The sequence below is a fragment of the Lepisma saccharinum genome, chromosome 23 (genome assembly GCF_977018435.1).
Source record: "Lepisma saccharinum chromosome 23, izLepSacc3.1, whole genome shotgun sequence".
In the NCBI taxonomy this organism is placed as follows: Eukaryota; Metazoa; Arthropoda; class Insecta; order Zygentoma; family Lepismatidae; genus Lepisma; species Lepisma saccharinum.
The window spans coordinates 11,461,826-11,484,762 of record NC_139251.1 but is presented as its reverse complement, the minus strand read 5'-3'; the positions used below and the strand labels follow the sequence as shown (position 1 = coordinate 11,484,762).

Here is a 22,937-nt window from a genome sequence, read left to right as displayed (position 1 = left end):
TACTAAGGAAGTTGGTTCAATATTATAGTAGCAATGTTTAGTTAAAATTAATGTCGAATATATTACTCAATGATCAATCTTATTTTGTGTTTGAATACGTGATACTGAAAATATTATAAATAAACGTATACCTGATTTTTTATGGCTTTGATTTAATACGGTACTTCATAGTTTTAATTGTATACAGCACTTAGATAAATGTATGTCTGTTCTTAAATATGCATAGCATAATCACACAAAGGTTCGATCTTTGTATGGCCATTCCTTGTAATGATTGGAAAACATTTAAAATTGGACTTATTTGTATAGTTTTAAAAACAACTGATAGCTACTAGCGCAGGAATGGAACGATACTTTCTGAACCGTCCTGATTTTCAAAGCCTTGATGGATATATCGAACAACAATGACAAGGAACGAGGGTGAACAGATGTAGTAAATTAAGTGCGCATTTTAAATTACACGCTTTCAAAACTGATGACGTCAGTCCTGAGTCATTTCATATGTGACTTTCCGTCAACATTCAGTCACCTGTGGGAACCTCAGGAACGTTTAATTTCTTGCTTTGGCTTCTCTTTATGGTTTTGTGTGGCCATAAATGGGATTCAAACAAGTTGATATGTTTTCAGATAGATTACGAACCGCATTGCAATCAAAAGTCAGCGTGCAATCGCGTCACGCATCAATTAAATAAAGCTCTGTTTTTCGGATACAACCTTCATAATAGTTATAAACTGTAATGTAATTTCGACTGGAGGCACAACAGAATACGTTACACTGCATTTACTTAAATATTTCTGGATTGATTGACACTTTCTAAGTTGTCTTAAATGGTAAATAAATCTAATACTGTACTATACAAATAGCCTAATGTAGTATTTGTAAGTGGGACAGGAGGAATACTAACCCTTAAGGCCGTTCGAAGGATTTTTCTCAGCGGGGGCAGCAGTGCTTAAAGTGGTGGACTGATGCTTTCACCCCGTAAAGATAATTCGCTTAAATCTTGCCCAGCACTAGGATAATTTGCATAGCTACTTATTCTGCTGCCGTTCACGGCACCCCTCGTATGATTTCACACTACACTTTCACCACTGTAATTATATCAAGTCTTTCCAAATATCTCCGGGTGGGGGGAGCAAATTACACCCCTGGCCGCCCTCTGCTGGCGCCCTTGCTAACCCCTTCCCCCAATAGTTAATTGTATTACCCTTTCTAGTTTCCAATACACCGTAGATGTTGGTTGCCCACTCTACTTAATTTTAAAAATGCGTTCGGGAACTCCGAGACACGTTGTCCGGTAACCATTCATCACTTCAAAAATTAAAAATTAAGCACTCTTCGTCGCACTGCTTTCGTCATGGCAGATTTCTTTATTGGAATTTAGTATCTCAATATTGAGATAAAAAGTTGCGTCTTTGTTGTTCTTCCAATTTATATAAACATTAACAAGTGTGAGTTGTATAAAACGAAAAGTTTTCCGTAAGAGCTTCCTCCACATAGTTTACTCGACCAAGGTGCCTGTACAGAGCACTCTGGTTTAAAATACTACTACTGCTAATAATAATAATAATAAAGTATAATAATAAAAATATTATATGAAATACATAAGGGGTTTCGCGACAGCACAGTGCTTAAAATCACCGGTTTCGTGTCAATTTTCGGTAAGATGTATCTCCTGATTGCAATCCAAACCGTATTTGCTTCTCTTTGCCTTAAAAAACGAACTCTGAAAATAAATAAAGCAGTCAAGTTTGGAAGCATTTGCCATTGTTGACTGATTTGCTTTATTTTACTTCGCTTTTTGTGCCACTTTTGGCTTATTGCGAAGATGGGGATGAGTGATGATATGATGAAATTGGTGAATGAACACTCACAAACATTCATGCCAAACCCGGGATTCGAACCCGGAACCCCTGGTGTTGTAGCGTGATGTACTAACCACTCCAGCACGGGGGACGGGACATTCACCGTTGTGTATGAGCATGTGATTTCTTTGTTCTTTAAACTAGCTACTGCAGAGGTACGTAATCTCTGCCTCCCGGAAATAAATTCTTGAGCTTGTCGCAACGTTTCTCCCCTTGCCACCAGTCTCCCTGGTGCAGTGGTTATCGTAACTTCTGCTCGGTGCTTGCTGTCATCTCAACCCCTCCCCAATTCGGTCCTTATCGTTGCGATCTACAGCTGCGCACTGACACTTCCACATCGTACATTGCAAGATCCCGCACCGGAAGTACACACTGTCTTAAGAACGAGGCGTTCCACGAATCAGCCAAGGAGTGTTAGATACATCCTCCCACCCCCAGGGAACATAATGAAGGTGGTGACAAATTCGGACTTACCTTGTCCCTGGTAGCACCAGCGCCGTAAAACCAAGTGACCGATCGGCGAAGTTTGGATCCGAAGCCCGCTTTCCTCTCCATGTCCTCGGCAACTGAGCACTTCCCTCCCCCTCCATTCCACGACACGCACTCGGCTCGAGTGGAAATTGTTCCGCCACCTTCGACGTTTATCGCACAATGAGCAACTAACAGCCCGCATGACCCACATTATCAAGCAATTCCCAACAAAAAAAAACATGAGACAATACCCGTTGCGAATGGTTTAAGTGTCCAACGAAACAATTTTAGAGAAGAATAATTATGCGCGTCTGCTACCTCGTTATTTCTCTTAACAAGTTATCCACGACGACGACCGTGGTTCGGTGGCCACGAGGGAACATGCGAACATCCTTACAGTCACCTGATTTATCCCGATCGTAAACAAGTTTGAGCAGTGTTTAAGGCACCAATTGATATATGCTCTTTTGTGTACATTTTAGTTACAATATGGAAGGAGAGAATATTTATTATTATTATTTCTCTTCTGGTAACTAATATATCCTCTGGTTTCCACTTAGTTTATAGTAGAGCTGAATACGCCTGTACTAGCCGCCATGTTGGATTTAAATATGGCGATCAGAGAACTACACCTTCCGTCAAATATATCTATAGGCTATATTAAGGTAATAATCATTACTATTAAACGTAGAAACTTCCAACCAGCAGCAAAGAGGAAACGTATAATCAATTATTTCTTTTCTACAATCGTTTTATGAAAGTAAAAATGATTGATTTGGTTTATTTTACTTCCGATTTCTTCCACTTTTGGCTACTCGTGAAGATGGGGATGAGTGACGATATGATGAAGGGACATCCACAAATAACACCCATGTCCTGGCCGGGATTCGAACCCTGGACCCCTGGCATCGCAGCGCCTTGTGCTAACCACTCCGCCACGGAGGCCGGCGTGAGTAAAAATGATGATTTGTAAATATATTTCTTGAACTTCCTCACTGTACTTTACCACATAACGCTGTAAATACGCAACATATCAAAGCCGTGGTCATTATTAAGAAGAAAGTGTATACATGTGTGATTATGTTGAAAGTTATTTGAAGAAATTATCTTTAAAAGTATAGAAGACTTGTAAAAAACATACATATATACATGTACCTTACAACCATACATTTTTTTTGTAGGACAACGCGATGTCTAGAAAGGATGGAGGCGATTTTCACCTATCATAGGCTACCTGCTGGTCTCCCCGATGGCGAAGTAGTCGTAGTCTTGTAATCAAGGCGTTCCGGCTTCGATGCGCATGGCACAATGGTTCGGATCCCACGTTAAAGTATAGACCCAGTCCCGATTAGCCTTTGTGTGCATAAAGTGAACTTAAAACAGCAATTCAATCATATACCCGCAGGCAAATCATACATAGACCCTTTCATATGCCCCACAGTAAACCCTCTAGCCTGTAATTATATTACACTAGGTTATAATTTGTCACTTTTTTTCGAAAAATTAAGGTCTGTTAAAGTTGTTTTATTTAATTCACTTTATGCACAGATACGCTAATCAGTATGTGTTTCTACCGGGTGCTGAATCTGTGACCTGGTGCGTGGGTCACTAGCGCTAATGTGACGAAATGAGAAGTTAGAAAAACCGTGATATTCAGGCAGGTTCCGTGACTTAGATTAATATTGCTTAATCCTGTTGCTTCTAATTGCAGTTCCACTTCCAGCAGTAATTAAGGCGTTGTTTACTGTCGAAAGCTATTTGGAAACCAGGAGGAAAAATACAAGCGGAGTAATGACTTGCGAGAGATTAGGACGGAAGTGCAAAACACGGAGAAAATGTCTCATCGTCTACTTCCTGGAGGTCTTAATACAGAGATAATTACTCTGTGGACAGGGAATTTATTAACGAAAACAAATGCCACTCATCAGTAAACAGATTTATTACCTTCCTCAAGACAGCAGATAAGGATTTCTAAACGACGTTTTTCCCAGACAAATAGAATTAAAATGGTTGTACTCTCGACAAACAACTCGTACCCAAAAGCGAATGAAAATTTAAGTGATTTTCACATCTGAATTCCCAACATGGATGCTTCTTTATTATGCAAGTTACGTTGCTCGGGGAAAATGTTTGCGAAGAGCGTGCGTTCAAATGCTCTGCGCGTGTAGGCATCTTAGCGAGCAGCTGGGTTAATGGCGGTCTGCAACGGGGCATTAGTACAGTTGACTGTGTGGAGAATTAAAGCAGCATCACCAGACCGCGAAACCACGTTCAAAGCAAGAGTGGGAGGGGAGTGAATGCATCACCAAAATGCCAACGTTAAATGTGCCTTCAAAAACTAGATAGCTAGAGTACGTAAACGCCAGCTGGGCAGGAACATGTGGCTCTGAGATTCTCACGATTTCTTGGGAACAACTCGTTATTTCATCTTCCTTTCTTTTTGTCGTTTACATACAGGGTGGCCAGAATTAAAGTTACCCAACTCAGAGCTCTCTGCAGCCTGTTTGAGGCATCGTACAACTCTGAATTTTGGTGAATCCACTATACAGACCATGGGGAAGAGGATGTCGTTAAAAAAAATCAATTTTCCGCCACCAGGTTGAATTGTGGCGTTGTACTTCCATGATGGCTTGTACAGTGGGATCCATGAGTATTACCGTGCAAATTGTCCATCACGATGTTCGTGCATTTTATTTGACCCAATAAGAGCCTCAAGAATTAAAAGAAAACTCAAAACAAGCTGTTGACAACTTCTGCACCAGCATACATAAAAATGCATCGCTTAAAAACACATACGATGTAAGAGAAAAATTAATGAAAATAGTCATGGACAATTTGCACGGTAATACTCATGGATCCCACTGTACAAATAATCACGATAAGTGATTTAGCTGAGTAATTAATTAGAAATACATTTGTTAGTGGCTGGAAGTTGCGAGAAAATAATCTCTCGTTTATTGCAAGATTCCAAGGTAAAGGCAAATCCATAACCAATTGGAGCAGTTTACGTCATTATTACAACCCATCATGGAAGTACAGCGCCACATTTCAACTTGGTGGCGGAAAATTGAACTTTTTTATCGCCATCCTCGTCCCCATGGTCTGCATAGTGGATTCACCAAATTTCAGAGTTCTACGATGCTTCAAACAGGCTACAGAGGACTCTGAGTTTGGTAACTTTAATTCTGGCCACCCGGTACATAGGGAACTATAATTTATATGAATTTCAGTGCTATACCAGCATTGTAGGATTGTGTAAACTTGTGAAGTACTTAATGAAGTACATCTGATTTCAAAATCGCGGGTTTCTCAGATAATATGATATACTCAAAAAAGCATTATCGAATGAGAAGTGCTTTTCGTAGAGAGTAAACTTTTGATTTATTCTGGCCAGAACGGCAAGGACTTTAACAGGAATTAAATAATTGAAATGGTTGGAGTCGCCAAATTAATAGATTCCGGTAAAACTTCAATTTTCTTCATTATGTTCTAACAACGCTTGTTCTAAGGGAGGATCGAAATATTTTCGAAATACATAAAATGTACGTACATCATATCTTGAAAAAACAATCTTGCATTGTGCGTTGCTGTTTATTTTAAACATTATTTCCCTCGTTTCCTGAAAAGGAACATAATTTATAATGAATTTAGAGCATGTTCTAATGATTCCATAATAACCTCAATTTTCTCATCCTCTGCTGGTTTTTACAGGCCAAAGAACCAGCGGTGATGATTGAAATGTCAATCGTTTTTAACGGTGTATTTATTATACGGGGCCATTTTTCTTGTAGTGGCAACACTGTTGGTATACGCTTGTCAGTTGTCGCTGGGACAAAAGACGATCGGGTCTTGTTTAGTCTTGTACTACGGATCGTGTACAAGAAGACGTTCAAGTGAAGTGCGTATAATACCGCCCTGAACAGCGTCTGAATGACGTCTCGGTTCCTTCATCTTGGGAAACAAATCAAAGTCGCAGGGACTCATGTCAGGAGAATAAGGTGGGTGCTCCAACACCTCCCAACCGCATTGTTGCAGTACGTTCTGCACCACTTGTGCTGTATGACATCTGTGTGTGGATCTGTTGCCGTGCGAGGATGCCCGCCAGCATCATCTTTCGCGGCTGATTCACGACCACTTTCAAATGCCTTGGCCCATCTGGCAACGGTACGATACTGCAAAGCGTGCTCCCCACATGCTCCACGTAAGCCCTTGTGAATTTGCCGTGCATTCCTTCCACGTGCAACCTGAAATTTGATGAATATTCGCTGTTCTTCACGCGTGAACATCGTTCAGGGTGGTATTATACACACAATTCACTTTAACGTCTTGTAACTACCACACAACAGTAATATTCAGCACCAAACACCTACACACGATCCGTAGTACAAGACTAAACAAGACCCGATCGTCTTTTGTCCCAGCGACAACTGACAAGCGTATACCAACAGTGTTGCCACTACAAGAAAAATGGCCCTCGTATTTTGGCGATCTCCCACGTGGTCGAGTTGAGAGTCCTCTCTCCTTTGGTGCAACGGTCCAAGTTTCGATTCCGTGCGGAAACTCCAAATTTCAGTGTTGATCCAGCATCGTGACAATTGGGGAGGTACTTGAACAAGGACGCCCACAGAGAGGGGGGGGGGGGCAAGGTATCTTGCCCACTTGAGATGTTTGGAATGATGAAATTGTAGCGATATTTTATTACAAATAATATTGTTTTGTGATTTACAGGCTGTAAATTACAGCAATTAACTGCCATGTTCAACAACAAAATAACGAGAGAACGTCTATACCAGACATATTATAATCATGTTGACTGACGTTAAGTAGGGATGTGTGGAATGGCAGAAAGTAGGAAACTGTTCATCAAAAAATTGATAGATGTTTATAGAAAGAAAGCAAACGGAATTCAGTCAACAACGCCAAAGTATTTTCATGTCAATTTCAATCCTTTGACTTGTAAAAGAATAAAGTAAGATACGGAGAAGTTTCTGCGACTGAAGGACAAGTTAAGAAATCTTCTGCAAATCCGGAAAACAGTGTGATGCGACACGATGTACTGGCCATGCTTGTATTTTGGCATCGTGACTGTCTTTCTTCCGAAGAAAATGAACGCAACTGACCAGCGGCGCAGGACCGGGGGGGGGGGGGTGTATAGGGGTACAATGTACCCCCTAAATTTTTGAAGGGGGTACAGTACCCCCTAAATTCCTGATCCGAGCTGTACCCCTTGTACCCCCCCCCCTCATATAACCTGACAGGAGCAAGGTTCTGCTGTTCAAAGAACCTATTTTTAATAGGTAAGTTATTTTGTTTACAAACATTATCATCTTCCGAAAATAATTAAAATCCATGTAAACCTATTTTACTTTATGTTGTCGTACCAGTGATTTGCACTCTTGGAAAACTTTTCTGAGGCCATGGAAATGAGTTTAAAATGGTTGATTATGATAAAGTTTGGTTTTAGGAAATTCATTTTCAACTTCTCTGTGTAGTGGGGGTACACAAGTCTAAAGAAGTGATGGATTGGAAGATATAAATATGCTTCATAAGAATAGCGCTGAGCTTCACTTTCGATTTTTTCAAATGAAATTTTCAGAAACTATATACTTCTACTATAAAATATTATTTACATTTTATAGAAAGTATACGGTAAAGTTTGAAAATAAATTTTTTGTCAGGAAATAAATTTTACATCGGAATGAGTAAATGAGAAATCATGTTCTGAGCTCATTTTTAACAGAAAAAGTGTAGGAAATCAGGGTAAAATTATCATGTAGTCCTGAAATCTAACTATTCGAAGTTCAAAACTGAACACATACATATACCTCTGCCTAATTCTGACAAATTAGGGATAGGTTCATTCGACGTTCTGCTACACAATTACGGCGAAATTTCGGAGGGAAAAGTGCCTGTTCTTGCATTTTAATGCAATTCCGTGATGTCAGAAAGTCGTAGGCTTTGCCGATTTTCTGCACCTACCAATAATGGACAAAATTAAATGCGACTGATGCATCACAGATACAGGATGGTAGAGAGACCATACAATTTTGTTTTCTAACTTCCATAAAACCATAAGAAATCACTAACTATTTAATAGGAAAAGTTCACTTTTCAAGTCACTCTTGGTCAAAATTTTATTCCTTTTTTATCTCTTTGATGCAATTGTCACAAAATATGTAATTGTTGATTTTTACTAGTGCCAAAACAGATAAATTAAAGCTTTTCATATTCCGTCATTCTAAGTAGATTTCATATTTTCCTCATTTTGCGCATAAATAAGGCACTGAAAATGCCATGCAATTTTAACAAATAAATAATTTGCAGATATTTCTTTGATCCTACAGAGCCAACTTGGAATAATAAAAGGCAATAGAATGAAACGACAGACTGAAATGCTCCCATTGCGAATGTCATATTTAGTATTCAGCAGCTAATTTCTTCAGTTCTTCTGAGAGAGCTTACCGATTTTTTTCTTAATTTGTCAGGGGATGTTCGGACAAGTATAGTTAAACATATCTATAGAAACTATCTTGAAAATAAATATGGTGCAGATAAAATTTTTGGATTCCTATCGGCACATGCGCAGTTGTTCCAATTCCAGTTTAAAATTAGATCCTGTCTTGATTAGCTTATCTGCACATAACATGGACCTAAAATAAGCATTGACAAACTTTTGAGTCGAGACCGAGATGAGAACAGACATTTACATCCATATATCGATATAAACATAAAATTCCAAATAAATATATAGCCTGAATAAAAACTAAGCGAATTTTGGATTATAAAACAGGAAACCCATGTTTGCTGCTGTAAATGGTATTTCCGATGCTCCCCTAGACATACATACATAAAAAAAGGTAAAGTGTTCCCCTGTGCATAGCACCACGCCATGAAGGCGTATAGGGGGTGTGGGGGTAACGCCCCACACTTTCTTGATCCGGTCGTGAGTGGGGGTGATGTGATCAGCATCACGCCCCTGACCGCCTTTACCCCCCAGGGTTTCCCCCAGGTACCCATGTTATTCGACGCTGGGTGGGCGCCGGGGCCGCTTTCACCGTTAGAAAAGTTCCCGGATTTGAACCGGCCGGGGGTCGAACCCGGGACCTTGAGCATGGTAGTCAGACGCGTTACCGACTGAGCCACCGCGGCCACTAGACATACATACATACATACATTATTGCTACATTACACACACAGACACACACATACATATATATATATATATATATATATATATATATATATATATATATATATATATCCATGCTCATATGTGTGTGTTGTGACGAGCACAATAGTTACAATGTTGTGTTGAGTTATGATGAGTTTGTAATGTGAATTTATGAACGTACGTGTTCAAAATGAAACAAATGACTATCGAATATAGTAAACAGTTTGTAAAAGTTATGTACAAACTGTTTACTAAGTTATGAATACAAGATATATTAATATTGGAATCTAGTTTTATGTTGATAAAAATATGTAGGTTTCAAAAAATATATATTCCTGTGCTTTTGAATTTAGTAAATTCACATTACAAACTCATCATAACTCAACACAACACAACATTGTAACTATTGTGCTCGTTACAATATAATCCTGGCTGGGTCACCAAATTTTTTGAAACCTACACATTTTTATCAACATAAAACTAGATTCCAATATTAATATATCTTGTATTCATAACTTAGACATGGTACATAACTTTTACAAACGGTTTACTATATTCGATAGTCATTTGTTTCATTTTGAACACGTACGTTCATAAATTCACATTACAAACTCATCATAACTCAACACAACACAACACAACATTGTAACTATTGTGCTCGTCACAGTGTGTGTGTAGCTCGAATTTTGTAAACCCCCCAAATGAAAAACGTTCTTGAGCCACTGCAACTGACTACTAAAAAAACTAGGAAAAACAGCGGAAGAAGACACCGCAGCGCCCCCTAGTTCTGGAGCTTCCTGCCACCTGCGCGCTGATTCACCTTGGCTGGCGCTGATCTTGAGAGATATCACGCGACCTTCTGCTCCACTTCCAACAAAAGACAAACAGCTGACGACACTGCGCATCGCAAACACCGGCTTTCAAAAATAGAAGCAGTCGCAATAATCCCGTGGCATTCACCTGAGCGAGGCAAAAAGGAAAGCAAGAAACGGATGAATCACTGCAATTGGATTCGGATGTTGTCATAACTTTGTGATGTTCAATTGTTACTCGTATGATTGCATACAAATTGAACATGGTAACAGTGGTGTAGATGCAAATGAGTTATGAGCTTGGGCGTGAACTGTCTCCTACACCGCTCCTAGGCGTAATCCACAATTAACAAATTAGTGCATGACGCACAGAGAGAAAGAACATTCACTCCACAGCAGGAAATATTGTTTAACAAAGCCTGTGTGAAGTTGTTTCTGTCTCGCACTATAGCCTCTTAGTAAAATGTCTTTACTCTCCCCAATCTTGCTAATCGCCGCTACTGGTGCTGTTGCATTCGATATGTACAGTCAACGGCAATAGAAATGGAACACCTAGATCCTGAAATACACGCTTCTCTTCAAGGTGTTATGTGTGCTGACTAATTATACGGCAATAAGTGAATTTAAATAGCAAAATGTCAATGGCAAACCGCCTTAGAGTTAGGCAACACACATAACGCCTTGAATGGAAGCAAGAATTTCAGGATCTAGGTGTCCCATTTTTATTGCCGGTGAGTGTACAAGTTAAATCAAGCACAAGCGTTTTCTTTTAGAGGGCCATCGTCGATGTCTAATACAGGGTGGAGCATTTTCGACTACCTATTTTATAATGAAGACAGATGATTTGCTGATTACATTTACTTTTATTTTTCATTTCTAGAACAAACATTGCACCTTTGGATTATAGAAAATGTATACATGAACAATGTGCACACTATTATTTCTTGAAAATAACTTCTTTCAAATGATGTCCCTTGTCGAACGCCGAGGACTGTGAACCACAGCAACGCGCACACGTTCAATGTTCTCTGGTGTTCTGACTGTTCTTTTTCTCCCATGCGGTTTATTTTGAACACTTCCAACTTCACGCCATTGTTTCCACCATTCATTGATTGTTTTCCTGTTAGGAACTCGTCCACAGCATTGTTGATCACTATACTCCCTGCAGAATGCACGCTGCACCGCTACAATTGACTTCAACACAAAATATACATTGATGTAGAGGCAAACGCTCCATTTCTACTGAAATCCAAAGTCACAGTGTACACAAGGCAGGAGGGAACCGCCCTCCCAATGCATTTGTTTGCAGTGTTGCCAATCTCAAACTGTGTAGTCGAAAATGCTCCACCCTGTATATAACGGTATCGATGTCGATGATATTAATATCTTCTAAATCAATAATATCAACATTGATGTGGATACTTTTTCGATATCGACGCTACGATATTTTTAAAATATCGACTCGATATTGATCTATCGATATATCACACATTCTTACCAGGACGTCCGAGGCGCTACAGTTGAAAGCTTAATTTGAAATGCCATTCTACAATTCTTGCTCCAGGTGAAAGTGTATGTATTTTACTTTGGAAAATGTAGATGTACACTATAAACAAACAAAATAGACTATATATTCCTGTGCCTTGTTTTTGGAACTTGTAGCATGATGGCTATACCATACATTGAATCAACATAAATGACATATTTCTATGTCATATTTTGGAATATGTGGCATACTGCATGTGACCACTTTCGATCGATCGTACCCATTCGAGTCCCCCATTCAGCCGTTATACCAGCTCTACACTGATGGCGCAGTGGCAACGTCGTCGCCTTGTAATCAAGGGGGCCCGGGTTCGATACCCGGTAGAGGCACATAGATCTGGGCTTCCCGCTAAACAAGTTCGTGGTGCTCATACAAAATTATTTTATGTTACCCACTTACATATTGACCCCTGGCGGTACGTTAGAGCAAAAGGTTGAAATCGAACGACACGTTGAAAGAAAGTCTGTGTTGGTGACGCAATCCACTCTCAGAACCAGCATTTCCTTCTACTGCAGAAGATTATAAACTGCACAGCATTCTCGACAGCCAGATTTGTGACGTAATTTGAAAACTAAGCGTCATTTTCCGTACGTGCATTCCTTAGACTAAAATTCCAAACAAGGTCTTCTCTGGATGAATCCAAAACAGATATTTTGTACGTACGCATTCAAGTAGCATGGTGAACAGACGTGATCGGCTGACATAGATTGCATGCCAATGCATTGTTTTCCCTTCAGGTAAGAAGATAGAAAAATACTCGACATGTTTTCGATACTATGTTGACTACAGCAAGGATATTGCCCTAAATCCATATTTGGTTCCCGTGGTTGTGCTTTCTGTACAGAAGTATGTTTCAGGGTAATACACGGTTGTTCATAAGTCCGTGAAACATTTGAGAAAATCATAAGACATGAACAAAACAAACAGTTTATGTTCATAATAAAGATACACTCTATAAGTTTTGTTTTCAATATCACAAAAGTCGTAAATGCTCTATATGTCCACCTTTGGTGATGTAGCAAATGTTTATAAGATAACCCATCTCATTCCAGACACGAGTTATCATATCATTGTTGATAAGAGCCACGGCATCGTTGATTCGCTCCTTGAGATCCGGGATATTAGTGAGCAGTGGTGATACACAAATAGTATCCTTCACAAACCCCCAGTGGAAAAAGAACACAACGGACGTACTTCTTCAACTCAAGAACACAGAATATACCTGATCCCGTTTACTGGAAGACATATTGCTACTATCGCCTCCTAGCAGCAAAACACGGCAACACTGCACCGCGCACTGCTTGCATAAAAAACTTACATTGTTTCTCTCTATTGACGTTACAGTTCTAACAATCCGTTGTGTAGGTTAATCATTTCAAATGTTTCACGAACTTATAAATAACCATGTATAATAATTGTACGTAAAATTCTATTGTGCTTGTAATTGCCTATTTCGGCTGTCAGTGCCAATTTAAGTTCTTAGGCTGTGTCCAAAAGGTACAAAGTACATACTTGAAGTACAGTCTTGACGGAAGTGACGTCACCTAGTGCAGTTCGAAAGCGCCAAGCAAACGAGTGTACAAGACCAGAGGACGCAGCACACGAGCGGTGCACACTTGCGATCTGTGCTTGCTTTTCATTTGTTAAAAAAATGGACGTCTGAAGTCAATCAGCTGGTAGTTGTAGTTCTTCCATTGTGTGGAAATGTAAGTAAACAAGTTTTTAAAATACTATGTAATTTTATTTATTGGTTTTATTCATATATGCGTGGTTTCTTTCTTCTATAGTGAGAAGGTGTTTAAAAGTGAGAAAACAATTTCTTTTCCCGCGATCGTAAACCATGTTGCGGAATGTGTGAAAATTAATTTGAAAGAGCAAATTTCTTTCATATTTCTATAATTAATAACGTGCTGTGTTATATATACTGCACGCCGAGTCATGTGTGTGTTGTTCACGGAAAACAAGAGTGGCACATACAGTCGATGCTTGATAATTTTAGTTTCGAAGCAACTTTTGTTGCATTCCTCACTTGTGTTGGCGCTGCAGTCAAAGTGCAGTTCGAAAGCTTTCCGCTTCCAGACTTCAAGATCGCACTGCGAGTATGCTCTCGAAGTATGCTCGCTTCAAGTATGGTCTTGCAGCTTTCGGACACAGCCTCTGTGTATACAAGTATCTAAAAAAAATATTGTTTCAACAGTGAAAAGTGTGTTTTTTGTGCCATTTCTGTTTAGATTTTCCTGCAGGTGAATTCAGGAGTACAGAAAGGTGTGTCCTCTCTTTTTGGCAACCAGACCTGAACAAGAAATCTATCTTTCCTCTCTATTTGGCAACCAAACCTCAACAAGAAATCTATCTTCTATTATATAAAAATGGATGTATGTGTGTATATATGCATGTTTGTTCCGGCACAACTCTGGAACGCCTGGAGCAATTTCAACCAAACTTGGTACACATTATCACAAGCTGAGAAGAAATAACGTGGGTAAAATACCCCATGGCACCCCTAGGGCTGGGGGTGGGAAAGGGGTGACATGTTAAAAAAATCGAAAACGACCGATATAAGTGTGGGCTCCATAGTTTTCGGGGTCGCTAAGATGAATAGTGACACTCCCAATGCCGTTCAATTTATTTATTCTTGCTCCTGGAGGTAATACTTAAACTGCTGTTTCTATTAAAGCTTTGAGCTAAATTAATATTATAGTGAATTTGTAAAAGATTTTATTTTATAATTTGTGTACTGTACTTATACTTTTAAATGCTTGTAAACAAAATTAGTTACATTTTACACTATAGTTAGAATATCATTATTTTCCTGTCTAATTGAAGATTGGGATAAATAAATACCCGGGCAACGCCGGGAAATCAGATAGTATTCAATAAATCTGAGCCTAAAGAGCGACAGCCTCACTGGAGTCACCCTCCCGCGCCTCGAGACAAATTCAGTGCACTGCTGCTTTTTTTTTGTCTTGTAGCCGTGCTTGTGATGAATACCGATGCCCCAAGTTGTGTGTGCCTGGGAATGACTGTTCATTCATGAATGAACCGACATCATGAATGCAAAGCATTCGTTGTATACACGTTGAAACTTCTCTATTTGAGGTTAGAACAAATAATTTTAAAGGTTTTATAGTTTTGGAAATGAATAAATAATGTATAAATATGTAATACTGTGTCCGTGAAATCAAATATTATAAAATTCTCCGCATACATTATGAAACTACAGCCGTTAACGTTATGTAAATTTTACATTTTTACCTAAAAAGTACAGGTTAGTGGAGAAGGTTACATAATTTAGAACTGCACAATTTGTATTCATGTCCAGATATTATTCGAATCATTAAATCAAGAAGACTTAAGTGGTCAGGCCATGTGGCAGGAATGGGAGAGGAAAGAATAGTTTACAGGATTCTTGTTGGGAAACCTGATGGTAAGAGACCAGTAGGAAGACCAAGACGAAGATGGAGGAATAACATTGAGATTGATCTTGCCCAGTATAGGGGCAGATGGCAGGCTTGTGTTGCTGCAGCCATACACTATCGGGTTTAAGAAGGCTAGAGAGTGAGTTACTTAGTTAAATTTTAAATTTTGGATCAGAGAATTTTAATTTATTGACCATGCATGAATGAACCAATCATTTTACTTCGCTTTTCTTCCACTTTTGGGTAATCGTAAAGATGTGATAAATGGTGAAAGGACAATTACAAACAACAAACATACATGAACAGGACACAACACAGGCTGTGAATCAATCACATACGAGAAGAACTAAAATATAACACAACTATTACGAATCGTGCCTTGGCGTAGCTAGGAAGAAGTGTGAGGAAACTTGCACAAACACAAACGTGTTACGAAACCCTCAGCGAAAGAGTCGAATGCCAGCGCCAATTAAAAAAGCAAAAAGGAAAGGGCGCAAAGAGTCAAACCACAGATCAAACTGCGAGGTCACGTCCCCCGATTCCACAAAGCCATGTGGTTCGTCCGAAGTGAAAGCTCCTCTTCCACACTTTCACTCCTTCGTGAGAATAACAAAGGCAGAAGTGTCGGCGCGCGTGTCTGTCGGAGTCGAAATCAGGGCGGAAGAAATCTGCATGAAGCACCCCACCCGCCCTTCAATTGCATCACGGTACTGTCCCTGATCGACGCCTGGACCTGTCGCATGAGGGGACGTCGGCTGAGACTGCCCTGTAGTCGTGGCGACATTACCACATTCTGGAACGTTAAGTCTTAACTGACTTTCATTTATTTCAATTTGCAAATCTCTAACCAACAGCCGTTGCAGTAAAAATGTTTTTTACCTTATTTCAAAATAATGTGCACGTACAGATAGGAAGTCGGTTCAGTGTCGTTCACGAAGAGAGAGAAACAGGAAAAGTAAGATCTACGCATCTATGCGGTCTGGCAGCTGGAACTGCAGGACTTTTGAAAGTATTCTAGGCACATATTAAATTATACGTATACGTATATGCATGTATGTATGTAGAGCGCGCACGCACACAAACCCACACACTGCGAAAATCGGGAAAGCATTGCTCTCTTTGTTAAAACTTTAAGCCTAAGTGTGAGCGCTTTCATTCTCAGGCATTCATCAGGCAATTCACACACAGAACCACTTACTAAGCGGCAAAATAATTATATGTACAGAGCATTCCCTGACATTCGCTACGAGACTCGGCGGCAAGCTGCTCGGCATCAGCGCTTGTCTTTCCCGGTGAACGGGTCAGCTACAGTCGCTAGAGTCGGTTATTAAAATTAGTTCTCATATCGTGTACTAACCTTGACTACAGAAGGTGTTGAAAATGATGTCCCTCTGCTGCAACACAATCCTAGCATCTCCGAAGGAAATTGGCATTTACACGTGCAAGTTCGTCTACTGTAATTCTCCCGATTTTTCGTACAATACTCTCTTTTAACTCACGGATGGTGTGCGGCTTGTCTTTGTATACTTTATTTCCCCATTTTTTTTCCACTTTTATTCAGAACTGACCCTGTTACTCTAAACCTTTTTACGAAGTTTAATATAAGCGACTGTCGCTGACCCGTTCACCGGGAAAGACAAGCGCTGATGCCGGGCCGCTTGCCGCCGAGTCTCGTAGCGAATGTCAGGGAATGCTCTGTAGTAACATGCATTATACCAATCTGCGATCTAATAACACCAATAGTATCCGAGTACCAAAATGTAACAAGGCAAGATACGGATCAAAATCCCTATCATCACTGGTAAGTAAGGCGTGGAACCAACTACCTGTAGCCTGGAGAAAGGAGAGAAATTTGGCCAAATTTAAACAAGAAATTAAGATGTTGATCTATGAACACTGGCACAGTCCCCCATTGCTTATTGCCTCCTTCACATATACTTACTTAATTTCTACCGTGCGTCCATTTCGATCTGCAGCCGAGAGATCGGGAGAAGCGTTGCGGGCGGCACTGACGGAGATGCCGACATTTGCGGCCTGAAATGCCCGCTTATTTTTATGGACATATGCAGACATTTATATAAATATTGCAAAACGAGCACTAATCTGTGTTATAAGAGTATGGTTTTAATTTTAGTAGCTTAGTGACTGTATGTGCCGATGATTTTGACACGCCCACCTCTTGTGAAACACGGCGTAGAGGTTTGTTTGGAGAACGTTCTAACGCTGCACCAATATCATCGAGTTTTGCTTCGGTTAGAATCCGTCGTTTTTGCTTAGGTGTTTTAAAATTTAACGATACAGTTTCTCGTAATTTAAGGACAAGATGTCTAACCGTATCTCTGTGTGGAGTTGAAACGCATGGGAATTTCTGTACAAATTACCTACACACGTCTGGACACGAGTTTGTTTTCACGTAGGTACGTGTCATACATAAAAAAATCTTTGTTCTAACGTGAATCTTGCGGCTGGCATTCCAATCGTCTCACTGACACGTCACACATACACACTACAATAACACAAACAAGTAACTGCAAGTAACCAAGAATAACACTCTTGCGCACAGTACGAAATTAACACGCTCTTGGTTTACATTGCTCGCCACTATATTCACAACTCTGTCTTCATCTAGTCGCGAAGGAACAAAAAACTCGAGCTCGGAGATTTCGGATTGCAAGGAAGCTCACGAACACTATTGACTTTTAACGGTTTCTTCTACAGCGTAATCTTGATACAGTGTTGCACATTCAAAACCTCCAAACGATCCCCATCGGCACAAAACTCTTTCAAGGATATAAACTTAAGCAGGACGTTACTGGTCAAAACTATGATTAAAATGTTCTATTATCTGTGGCTCTTAACATCGTTTCTAAAGCGTATTTTTTTGTGTATATAAGAGCAGAACTTGGATGAATTACAGAAGAACGTTTGCGTGTTATAACACAGGTTAGTGATCGTTTTGCAATATTTATATAAATGTCTGCATATGTCTATAAAAATAAGCGGGCATTACAGGCCGCAAATGTCGGCTTCTCCGTCAGCGCCGCCCGCCACGCTTCTCCCGATCTCTCGGCTGCAGATCGAAATGAACGCACGGTATTTCTTCTGTGTTTAAATTATATAGGCACACTTATATTTTTCCATATTTTATACGTTTATAAACATTTAGCAGAATTGTATAGCTTAACAAATTAATCCATATAGGGCAAAAAGCTGTTTGTATAGTAAGATAATCTGTGTAAAAATACTGCAAGCTTAAGTGTAAACCTACTTCAAATATTAAATAATAATAATAATAAAAAAATACAAATTTGAAAATTTCTACTGTAAATCAGAAAGGGGGAAGGGAATGGTCGCATTAAGTTTATGGGCTGTATATATGGGCAGACTTCTGTAAGGTTGCAATCGAGTATGTGATTTTCCTCACAGCCAAAATTAAAAAAAAATATTATTACACAATTTGTTTTTGAAAATTGAGTAAAAGTGAGCCGGGAAATGAGCCATATTAGCCCTTGGGTTAATTTACAGATATCACACATGTTTCTGCCCTCAAAACCTATTTTACAACGTGCGTTGTACCTATTCTTGAATATAGTTCCTGTATTTGGTCAATGGCCTATGTTATCAATATACAGAGAACAAACAAAGTGGTAAATTTCTTTATCAGAATTGTCAAACATAGATGCCCAGCCCTTGCAAACTTTTCCAAACATGAAATTCTATCCACTCTTCAAATTCACGATCCTTCCCTTCGCCGTCAAGTTTCAGGTCAAACATTTCTTTTCAAAATCATGAATGGACAAATTTTCACTAACGAACTCTTGCCACATCTTCACATCCGGATCCCACGTACCAACAGCAAATGCAACAACTTATTTTATACAAAGGCTTCAAGGCTATCCCTAGAACAAAGGTCATTGCTCTATAGGCTACAAAAAAAATACAATACACTAATTGATCCTCCAGGCTTCCATCTATCTAAGCAGGCTTTCAGAAATGCGTGCATCAAGCAGCTGAAGAGAAATTAATATTTATTATACCCTAGTTATTGTTTTATTGTTATTATTCTTTATTTTTTATTTTATTATTCTTGTTACATATGTGTGCGTGCTACTTATTTGTTAATTTCTATTTTTCTCTCTGTTGATATCCTGATATAAAATGGATTCTCTCTGTATTCAGGATTTCTCAAATAAATAAAAAAATAAATAATAGTATCTTGATTGATTGATTGATTGATTCCACTTCGCTTTTTGTGCTACTTTTGGCTAACTTCCGAAGATTGGAATGAGTTATGATTAGGGAACGGAACTTTATGTGCTAAAGAACTCAGAAATATTTATTTTTTATGTGTCATAAATGTTGAAAATATGTGATAAAAACAGGAAAATATGTGACAAAAATATATATAAAAAAAAACATTTGGTAACAAAAACAAAATATTACATGTATTTTTAACACCTGAAATCAGTTTCTAAATGCTTAAATCATAGTGAGCTATTTTTTAGAAAAGTTGCAGTGGATCACCATAGTTTTTTCCAAATTCTCCATTGTAAATACAGTAGAGCGTCGATTATCCAAAGTAATTGGGGGACATGGGTGTTCGGAAAACTGGTTTGTTCGGATAATCGAACTGTACATGTTTATTTGCCAAAAAGAAGTACTGTACAGTAAATTTATTCATAAAAACAGGCATCTCTTTAGGTATGTATTACAAAGTAACGTACAAAGGCAACTTTAGTAGGAATATATAGTATGTGGTACAGTTTATTAAACAAAAATATGTACATATTACATACGCATTTTGCATGAACAATACACACAGTACACAAAATTAACGTTTAAAAAAATCCTTTATTTTGGTCTGTCTAAGCAAGCCTACACGCTTACGAGCAGCTAAGTCACGTACTTTTTTCATTACAGATATCTGAAAGTGAGCGAGTACACAGTTCGGTTAAGCGGTCGTTCGGTTGACCGACGTTCGGATAATCGACGCTCTACTGTATGTGACGATTATCTCTAAAAAGCATCTTATATTGTGAGAAAGATCGCTCCACGTCACAAGAAACAATTCTTGCATATTTGAAGCACGAAATGTCGCTAACGCGGAAGTTTTCCAAAGCTTCCCTTATTTCACCTTCCAAAACACGTGCAATTTGGCACAAAGTTTGAAAACCTTGGTTTTCCCAAAAATTTCTGTACATTTAGACATTAGCACTTGAGTGTTAGATCCAGTGGGGGTAATTTTTTCCCCCATAGGATCGGAGGCGAGGTGCCAGAAGTCTGCCAGCGAGGGTGTTCAAAGACAAAACAAACTTAGCACTCTCGATATGAAAGAGGTGCGGAGAAACATTTTTCCTTCGAGGATTTCGAGGTAGCTGAAGTCAATCAGCGATTTTATGTATTTAAAATGAAAATTCGCAAGATATGTATTTACATACGGAAAACTGGGGAATATGTGTTTTTATGGCAAATAAAATTTGCTGTGTTGACATATAAGGCTATGATCAGAATTTTGGAAAAAACGAGGGGGTCTATCTTATCGCAGAAAAAAAACATTTATTTACCTAAAGTTCCGTTCCCTAGTAATGATATGATGAACACTCACAAACATCCATGCCCAGGCCGGGATTCGAACTTGTGTGTGAATGGCTACATTTCTCGACACCCTGTATCGTTACTTTTCATTTTATTTGGTCAACCAATTGCACAAAGTTCAATCCTTATAAATGAATGTTATGAATATTAAATAATAATGTTCATAATAATTAATAATTTATGGGAAAAAATATGTTACGAAGAAAATTAGGCTAATGACCGTTTGGAGGTCAAAACAAGCACATGAAAAGTACATTACACTAGTAATTTTGTTTTATTGTTTCTTTAAAATTGCATTTTGTTACATCAGAACACGGAAGACTGTGACAAGTGTCTTGTCCTTCCCACGTATAAGGAATGAGGTTCCAAAACAGCTGTGTCGCTACTCAGGCAAGTCGCCGAGGCGCCGCTATGGTGAAGGCAAATTAGCCTAAGGCTTAGCACCATGGCTGGCAGTGACCTTGGAGTCTCATCAACAAGGAATATCAAGCACGCTCCTTACAACAACAAGAAACTTGACTACGCCAGAGGCGCAACCACGATTTTTTGTCTGGGGGGGGGGGGGGGCAAGTACCAGGATAAATGTACCAATAATAATAATAATAATAATAATAATAATAATAATGACATTATTATTATTATTATTATTATTATTATTATTATTACTAGTGGTAGTAGTAGTATCAAAGACGTTTTTATCCTCATAAATTACGCAAAAAGGAGGTAAAAGTCTGTGCTGAAGCATTTGTTTGGAACAAACGATTTGAAATATGTTTTCAACACGTTCAATTTCACATTAGCTAAGAATGGAAAACAAGCACACAAACTGTATTTTTGAATGGCAGAAAATGAATGATAAATGCATTCCGAAGATAATTCTTCTTGTACATATGACATGTATAACTTTCAAATGCAAGATATGTTTTACACAATGCAAAATGGAGCGTTACGACAAAGGCTACAAAATCGCCAAAGCGGGCAGAGTCGGTGGTAGAGATTTCAGTTTCATTGAAAGAAGTGGTTACCGATGCAGATATCGCTGCAACTGTGGACTTGAAATTTTGGTACTTTTTCAATACGTCTCTAACGACGACAACAAACGCTTTGTCAAGAGAAAGTTACGTGGATCGGATGCCACAGTGCAAGAGGCCAGTGAGCGTAGCAAATGTCTGCTTCACAAGCGAGTGTTGGAAATGCTTATTCGAAATGCTTCACAGCATTCCTGCCAGGCGGGATCCGTCTGCAGGCGTCGCCCCAAGATTCGTGCTTATGAATATTCGGTGTTGCTTGAAAATAAAACGGGGGACAGTCCGAGATCTTCATTCTCGTGTTGATATCTTCATTACTATACAACCTAATGTTAGGAATGATCGCCTTCAAAATTTCCTTAGAGTGTATCTGCATTCACAAGTACAATAAAGCTTTAGATACTTTCTGCTGTCTTCTTTTACAATTGTTACCGTTCACCGACTTGTTCTTGATTTTAGATGTTTCGCGCTCACTGATTGATTTGGGTTATTTTACTTCGCTTTTCTGCCACTTTTGGCTAATTGCGAAGATGAGGATGACTGATGGATGAATGATGAAAATGACGAAGGGACACTCACAAACAATAGCCATGCCCAGCCGGGATCCCTGGAGTCGTAGCGCCACGAAGCCCAGCTTGGAAACATATATTTATCCTGCGTCATTTATTTCGTCTCCTTGTTGGGCTTATTGGTTATGATTTGGTATTTTGGCAGACGTTTAAATATCACTTTAGCTCTCTTAGAGTCCATCCACCACACAGATATTTAATGCTTGTGAAAATGAATAATAAAATTCCAAGCAGGCAATGTTTTAATTGAAAATGAAGGGGAGGACTTCAGAAATTTCTTCATCCATATTTACATATTTTTAAAACTTATGATCTACCTCCTAAGTTTCTTGAAATTATGCCATTACGAGAACAATAGTGTAATAATATTACATATTATGTAAGATATATTTATTAGACGTTTCTATTAGATACAATTTTGCATCAATCACAGTTACAGATTTCTGTTCATTTCACAAAGATT

At 38.9% G+C, this 22,937-nt stretch overlaps 1 protein-coding gene across 2 annotated transcripts in view; it reads right to left on the bottom strand.

Moving 5' to 3' along the window:
* Positions 1–22,937, bottom strand: part of LOC146005265 (uncharacterized) — a 93,967-nt gene that overhangs the window by 34,993 nt on the left and 36,037 nt on the right. The window contains exon 1 of one of the 2 annotated variants that reach the window (XM_083144370.1): positions 2,338–2,445. The exons of the other annotated variant lie outside the window; for it this stretch is intronic. Coding sequence (XP_083000496.1) covers positions 2,338–2,418 — 81 coding nt within the window. The 5' untranslated portion in view covers positions 2,419–2,445. Of the gene's footprint in view, positions 1–2,337; positions 2,446–22,937 lie in introns of those variants that run through there. 2 annotated transcript variants of the gene reach the window in all.